We start from the raw sequence: 8,846 nt of genomic DNA on the forward strand, positions 1-8,846 counted from the left end.
CATTAACTTTAGATGTTCTAAAATTAAGAATTAAATGAAAATACATTCATGTGAATACTTTGTATTGATCTACAATAGTTATTCAATAAACTAAGATTTAAATATCTTTAAATATCTTCAATACATTGTATCTATTCAATTCTGTGATATTTATTTTAATAGTAAATTGGACTATGGATAAGTAAGTTAACATTAAACATTAAATCATTAATGTAATACACAAAGGAATAACAATCCTAGCTTAAGTGCCAATTGATAAGAAAGTTAACGTTAAACATTGAGGGACTGAAAAAATATATCAGAAAAGAATGACAGTCACAGATAACGACTGAATCATACATTATGATAAACAGTAAGATAAATTTGTTTGCATCTAGCTTATTGTAAGATGGCTTATTCAACAAAGCATGGTTAAAACTAGATAGATAGATAGATAGATAGATAGATAGATAGATAGATAGATAGATAGATAGATAGATAGATAGATAGATAGAGGGGGGAGAGAGAGTGGGAGAGAGAGAGAGATGTAGTATTGTCCATCTATGAAATGTTCCTAGCAAAAGGAATGCACATATTTGTATACATACTTATTTTTAAACGTTTTGTTAATACTGCTTTCTCCAATTTAGCTTTTGAACAGCAGCCAATGCCTGAGTCATTTTTCTATCTGCAACCTTGATAATATCAAAATTATTCTGATAATTGGAATGCTAAGAAAAAAAACAGTGATTTACTGATAGACTATTTATATTATATGGCATAGATATTATCTCAGAAAGAAGTTTGGCAATGAACACATTCATTAAGAAAGACTAATATCATTCTCTAAGTGTGACTTCTCATTATTTCCTAGGCTTCTTCCCATTCTGCCAAATACCATTACTTTCTAATTGTGGGAATCTCTCAGATTATCTAGCAGCGAAACATGAAAGCTACACAGAATAATGCTTCAGCTAAATCAATCTGCTGGAAGAACCAAAATCTTTTTAAGAATCCAATCTAGAAAAAGTTCTGAAAATAGTGACTGATTTGGTTTACATAATAAAAATAAATCATACAAGTCTGAAGTAATTAAGTCCAAGGCCAGCACCAAAAGGTCAAAAATCAATAAGCTCTGGTTATAGCAGTGAATTTATTCCAGTGAAATTTTAATGGTTTTGATTTTTTATTTCCTGTAAGTAATTTGCAAACATTATACAGTTGTTCTGTTGGTCTGGTTATTAGATCTACGCATGTTTTTAAAGTTTTTTTTTTTACGGTTTCTTTGGTCCAAATTTCTAATGCGGTCATTCACCCAGGAAGCGTCATGTGGCACACATACTTTGACTCCTCTTTTGGTAATTAAACTGCAAGAAAATAAGAATTAAGACAAAAGAATGTTGAAGTAATATTCCAAAGTCCATGCCAGAACTAGAATGTGATGGAAGGTAATATTATTGGAAGCCAATAGGGTGAAAAGTTCTGATTTTAGCTTCTGCTGTTGATCATATATTCATTGTTCTGTGACTTGATATTAAATAATACATATGAATCAACTACATTTCATAGTATTTCACATTTATTCAAACATTTTAAAAATCAATTTACGTATCTGTTTGGGATACTTCATACTTCTATTCTATTGTGAAGGGTTTACTTAAAACCTTAAAATCTTATGTGATAATAAATTTATTCATCTTTAAAATGCCATAAAATAATATCTTGGTTTTATTGAAAAAATAAATGCAAATTAAAAGAATCCAAGACTTCAAATATTTATTATTATTATTATTATTATTATTATTATTATTATCAGACCTTGTTTACTTACTCCTTTTATATCTGCCACATTGCTACTTGCAAATTTTCCAAATTATAACCAGTTATAAACTTTCCAACAACCTGAATTGGACTGCTAAGCATACAATTTACTGCATAGTTTAACAGCTGTTTTACTACACATGACACTAAAACAGCAATCTTGATTTTGTAATAACTATCAGGGATTTGAATAATGGCTGAATTATTATTCTGTATGAACCTGAAATTAGCCTACCAACCTTTGTGCATTTTCTTGACTCCTACATTAACTAGATCTTTATTTTTATTATCTAGCTTCATTTAGCTCCTAAAAGTAGGAAGCAGTGAAAAGCACTTGGATATACCAAGAGGTTTGTAGAATATGCCTAGGTAAGAATAGGCTGAAAAACAGTTTCTATCCCAGAGCAATAAGTATATTGAATTCTACTGTATAGTGCAATAAAATGCAATATCAAGGGTTTTCAATTGAATTGTATAGAATGCTAAGGATGTGTGTTTATGTTTTATTTTTATTGTTATAATGTGCATTGAAGATGGCATTTAATTTTGTTGTACGAGGTGCAATGACAATAAATTAAACTAAACTAAAACTAAACTTTCAGCCCTAAAGTCAATATATATACCAGATACAGATTAAAGGGTATATAAGCAAAGATATAGGTACACTGCACAGTATATATTTGGTTGTGTACTATAATTATAGGTAACAGCATTGGCAGCTGATAGAGAATTTAACTGGCTGTATTAAGTATTATCAGCATGCTAATCTAGCTTCCTCCTTCTGAGTTCTATTTCACAAACTTAGATAAGCATAGCCTGTGATTAGAGATGATAGCAACTGTAATTTAAAATGTATATGTGAACAACAGGTGCTAGAGACAAATAAAATAGCCTTTAATATTCACTGTCAGCTCTTAAGTTATTAGAAGCATTTGGCTGGTGTGTCATAGAGAGACCTTATAAAGGTGTACTAAAATAATCTGAACAACTCTAGTAGTTCCTTTTCTGCTAGTAGGCACACATTTTATTAAAAGGAATAAATTTTTGTAAGCTGAAGTTCACTCATAATGTGGCATCTGATAATAGGAGCTACAACTCACAAGTTGATGCTTTTTAATCAGAAAATATGCTACAATCTCTTCCTGATTTTTGTACCTTAAACTAATGGGGCTTCCTCTTTGGACATATATAGTGTATTCTAAATGATTTGGGAAACTACAGTTTTGATTTTGTGTCTCCAGTAAGAGAAGATATATAGGCAAAAATATATGTTTTTGCTTGTTTTGTTCCCTCCAATCACCAGACAATTATTTGGGGAGATTAAATGACTCTTCTCTCTATTAAGACCTATCCAATTGTATCTATATGTATTTTGGTATCTCTTTCCATTTTTGCTGTGGAACATTCTTTTCCAGGCCTACAACTGAATATTAGATACTCACATTACAACTTTTTTGGGATGGTGATGTATTTCATAACTTTCAAGTCTTCTAATGTTTATTTCTTCTGTATGCAGGCTTACACAGGAGTTACGTGCCAGAGTTTGACTCCCTAAGGTTCCTAAAAAAAACCATTCACAAAAAATTGTTGAAAGTATTTTGTTGTTGTCAAATTTTCAAATCTTACACATGTATCACCTAATTCCTGAAGGTTATTTTTATTCTTTAATTTCCTTTGCAATAAACCACAGTGATTAATGGCATGGATAATGGCATCTTTGCTCAAGTTTGAACATTTGTAACACAATTGTGACATTTCTCAATTTTACAATGCTCCAGTCTATTAATTATATACTTTGCTGGGAATCTCTAGCATACATGTAGATCCAATAGTTTCAATCAATTAGTTCTTCAAAGGAGGTTATTGTCCTTTCTTCCTTCCTTCTTTCCTTCCTTCCTTCCTGTTTTTTTCAATCCTGTATATACACACACACATATATGTATGTATGTACATTTACATATACATCATATACATATACATAGTAAAGATAAAGGTTCCCCTCACACATATGTGCTAGTCATTCCCAACTCTAGGGGGCATGGCTCATCTCCGTTTCAGAGCCAAAGACCCAGCACTGTCCAAAGACGTTTCCTGGTCATGTGGCTGGCATGACTAAACACTGAAGGCGCACAGAACACTATTACCTTCTCACCAAAAGTGGTCCCTATTTTTCTACTTGCATTTTTACATGCTTTCAAACTACTAGGTTGGCAGAAGCTGGGACAAGTAACAGGAGCTCACTCCGTTACACAGTGCTAGGGATTTGAACTGCTGAACCGCTGACCTTTCTGATCAATAAGCTCAGCATCTTAGCCACTGAGCCATCATGTCCCTTACACATACATATATAAAACTAATATCCAAAGGGATTAACAGCCTATTATTACAGGTATGTCTTCCAACAATGCAGGACACATTTTTTTAATTTTATTATTATTATTTTCCTTCTACAACACCTTACAGTTATTATATCAACATTATTATGTCATCATATCTATACATGTAAATATTATTTCACTTCTATGTTTATAAACCTTTATACAAAGTTATGTATGTATGTATGTATGTATGTATAGATATATAGATATATAGATATATAGATATATAGATATATAGATATATAGATATATAGATATATAGATATATAGATATATAGATATATAGATATATAGATATATAGATATATAGATATATAGATATATAGATATATACATATATACATATATACATATATACATATATACATATATACATATATACATATATACATATATACATATATACATATATACATATATACATATATACATATATACATATACATACATACATACATACATACATATACATATACATGTACATATACATATACATATATATGTATATACACAAACACACACAGACACACACACACATACATATTTGGCTTAATTAATGTTATTCTTGTTTTGCAGCCATTTGTACCAATTGTTCCAAATTTCATAATATTCCGACTTTTCTTTGTCTTTTAATTTTAGTGCTAATTTGTCCATCTCTGCACTATCCAAAAAAAATTGTATCGCTACTTCGTCTGAGGGGATATTATTTTGTTTCCAGCATTGGGCAAATGCTATTCTAGCTGCGATCAGCAGATGTGTTAATATGTACTTAATTTTCTTTGCATATTTCCCTTTTATTATTCCCAGCAGAAAGAGTTCGGGTTTGTATTTTATTTGTTCTCCTGTAATTTCTTGCACCCATTTCCAAATATTTGTCTGATATTTTTGAGTTTCTGGGCAGATCCACCATATGTGATAGAAAGTCCCTTGTATTTTTTTACACTTCCAGTAGGTCAGATTCATGTTTGGGTACATTTTAGCCAATCTCGTTGGTGGTAAATGTCAACGATAAAACATTTATACATATTTTCTTTGAGTGCTACTGATCATGTTAGTTTATAATTTGTGTTCCAAATTCTTTCCCAATCCACTAGATCTATATTGGGTGGACACATATTTTAATTTATTTAAAGAAAAAACATAGTGAGATTGTACCCACACAATAAGTAGATTCCCATACCTATTGGCAAAAGTAAATCATATCCAAGGTATTGAATCAGAACTAGTGAGAACATAATTGTGTAACTAAAGTACAATCTTTTCCAATATAGGAATGATTAAATTTTAAACATCCATTATAATTTGCCTAATGAATGCTTCAAAAACCTTTAAGTTAGATTTGAGACCTAATAAAAATGGAAATACTTTATCCACAATCTGTAAATATAAGTGTAACAGGATCAAAAGCCTACTTATATACTCATTGTGAGGATCAAAAAGAAATTCCTCTAATTCATAAGGGATTCTTTTCCTTATGAATGAGAAAAATTGCTCATGCTATTTCATGAACATGGGAGATAAATTCCAAGATGTCTTTGTTTAATGGAAGAAAGAAAAAAGAAGACATAAAGATGGCAAACAAATGAAAAGCTATTGGTTGCCTATTTGGCTGCCTTTTTTGGTAACCATTTGCAACCAAGAAATCAAAGACCTGCTTGCAGAATTGGTGAGCAAATCTACACAGCTCTGTGCATTCATGGAGTTGTGTACATACATGAAAATTGGCACTACAATGTTCTATCAGGACATAGAGCCTAAGGGCAAGATGAAATTCACGAAAAGCTACATTTTATACTTTGCACACTTTAAAGGGGTTGCACAGCTAATCATCAGAACTATTTGGAGAATAGTTCCACCATCTTAATAGACATTAAAGATTTCACAATGGAACAATGGAATCAACTCTTTTATACATCTATAAAAACATCTATAAAAGTTTTACCTCTTAAACTGACAGAATATGGACCAGAAATCCAAAGATAAATTTAGATCTCATTGAAGCTGATTTTACTTTTAGAAGAGCATGTAGTGCAAATATTATCCCAGGTAGGAATAGCAATTCAGATGCTACTCTTGAATTGAAAAGAGGGAAAAAACCCAAAACATACCTCTGATAATATTGACTTCAAAGTTCTCCAGAAAAGAAATAGCTAGAATGATTGCCAAGTAAAGCCTCATGGTTGATCCTTTCCTTAGGATGATGGGAAGATGAATATTTCAAGGCTTATTTCAGCACACTTATGTACTGTCTGGACATTCGGAACAAGGGGTGTAATGGGAAGGATGAGAGATGGAAAATCTTTTTTAAAACTCCACCTGTTCATATCGTAAGATAGAAGGAGGGGGGAAAAAACCCCTCTTCTGTTCTAGCCCCCAATCATGAGCTTTTTCCTGCCACAATGTGGTTACCTCTGCAAGAATGTCACCGTTAGTTTTATTCTAAGTCTAAAAGAAAGTTTTCTTCTGTCCACAGTGGAAACCAATAGTGTGACTATGGTTTTATCACTAAGCTGTGGATTTACAAAGCACTGTACAAATCAGGAAATCAAACTGCTAGATCAGAAGACCTGAGTATAGTAATCTAAATTTGCTATCTAGTTAGAGGAGAGACATAAACACAGGCATTATTTTCTCAGGAACCTTCAATGAATAAAACATTACCAATATGAAATAGAAATATATATATGTGTATGTGTACCTCTACGTATGGTTATATATTTAATATATAATATGCTGAATTATTGATAAATTATATTTCTTCACCAAATTCCTATATATTATACCAGTTGATACAGAGAGTAAGGACAATTTGGAGATACATGCTTCTCTATAAGGCTTTGTAGATAGCATAGGGTTAGGTCAGTCTAAATCAATGATTCCCAACCATATCCCATCTAAGCATCTCTAAAATCCTGATGCCCCCCTCCCTCCAGTGACATATAATTCTTACTTTACTCAAAAAGTGAACTCTACTCACAGGGAGGAAGCCTAAAAGGCCATAAACTTAGTTCAAACAAAGTTCAAATTGCCCAACCTTAAAAATCAAATTGCCCCCCTGTGGGGCATGGGAACCACTGGTCTAAACAATCCTTCAAACATATTTTGCATATTGAATGGCATAACTTTATGGTTAGTGTTTGGACTAAGGAAGGACAATATGGGTACACAGTATATCATTAAAAATATTATTTGTTGGAATAATCAACCCAGTATGTTACTTTCTGTAGGGTTAGCTAATCTAAAATGCATGGCATGAAAATAAAAAATAAAAAAGGAAGAAGGGAAGAGGAGAACACCAAAACCAGCAGCTTCTTTTTAGTTATGACCTTTATATAACAGGGAGCCAACTTAATAATAATTATAGGCAAGATTATTGTTAAATGATAAATCCTTCTACAATCAGACCCATATGCTAAGTCTGGGAAACACCTCATTGTGGAAACTGCACTGAACTATGAGACAACTCATACATAATTATCTGTTTTCAGGAATACAGTGGACTGGTTGAAGGCACCTGCAATGATCTGCAAGGACAGAAGGCAGAGCTTTTGTTCTCAGAAACGATGCAGTGAAAATGACCAACACTAAAATTGCATAGAAATGGCAGAAATAGCATGAGAACATTTTTAAAAACTGCCCTAGAAACCATTTCTGCCACTTTATATATCAGTGATGGCTAACCTTTTATGTCACTGTGGGTTGACCTGCGTGCTGGAAATGGCACACAGAACCATCCATCCTGGAACACGTGGCCTCGCTGGCCTTCATGTACACAGATCACCCAAACCTGTAAGAGCAGCATTCCGACCTGAACTTCTAGTTTCTGGTGTAGGTGCAAGCCTGATGGGCAGCTGGCCATTGTGCATGCACGTGACAGAAACCAAGAAGTTTGGGTGTCGGCACACACATGCGCATCAGAACACTGCTCTTCTTTGTTTCGGTGCTCCTGTGCACACAAAGGCCAGCTGGCTGGAGCACGGAAGAGGAGCCAGCGAAGCTGCGTGTCCAGGGCAAAATGGGTCTGCTTCCGGCACGCATGCCATAGGTTCACCAACACGGTTTTATATCATTGCTGGGATTTCAATTTGACTGGAAAAGGGAGAAGGGAAAAAAACTGGATTTGGAAGCAATCTCTCTGCAAATTCCCTCAGTCCTTTGGGAAATACACAAATCTTGGTGGCTAGGCAGATATAACTGAAGGTCGGCAGTGGCACAAATAGCCCCATGCTATGAAGGTATTAATAGGTGATAACTACCCCTTGAATTGTATCCTGGAGCCTATAGAAATCCACTGCAGTTTATCAAGAAGTAGCTTTAGATATGTAGACTGTGGTGAACACATAACTTCCAGCACTGACACATTGTGAACCAACTCTAACTTTCAGATGGTCTTTAAGAACAGCCTTAGGCAGACCCTGCTGCGATAGTGCAGGCAGCAGATGACCAAAACACAAATGACTTTGGGCAAGGTTTCCCAGTCTAGGAGTTACAGATACAGATTAACTGTTAGAAGGGACCTTGTAGGTCATGTAGGCCAACCCCCTGCCCAAGCAGGAGACCCTACACCCGGGATGGCGAACCTATGGCACACGTGCCACAGGTGGCACGTAGAGCCATTTGTCAGGGCACGCGAAACATTGCCCTGTCAGCTGGCCAGCGCGCATGCAC

The 8,846-nt window shown here is 33.9% G+C and overlaps 1 protein-coding gene across 1 annotated transcript; it reads right to left on the reverse strand.

Annotated features, from left to right (window-relative positions):
- Positions 1-424: 424 nt before the first annotated feature.
- XCL2 (X-C motif chemokine ligand 2) lies at positions 425-6,479 on the reverse strand. Its single transcript, XM_014069304.2, has 3 exons — positions 6,287-6,479; positions 3,243-3,360; positions 425-1,346 (listed from the first exon to the last, which is right to left on the reverse strand). The coding sequence occupies exons 1-3, from the start codon at positions 6,354-6,356 to the stop codon at positions 1,193-1,195; spliced, it is 342 nt and encodes a 113-aa protein (XP_013924779.2). The 5' UTR covers positions 6,357-6,479; the 3' UTR covers positions 425-1,192.
- Positions 6,480-8,846: the final 2,367 nt, after the last annotated feature.

This window comes from Thamnophis sirtalis, unplaced genomic scaffold (assembly GCF_051295495.1).
Source record: "Thamnophis sirtalis isolate CommonGarterSnake01/CBP01778 unplaced genomic scaffold, rThaSir2_p1.2 scaffold_8, whole genome shotgun sequence".
In the NCBI taxonomy this organism is placed as follows: Eukaryota; Metazoa; Chordata; class Lepidosauria; order Squamata; family Natricidae; genus Thamnophis; species Thamnophis sirtalis.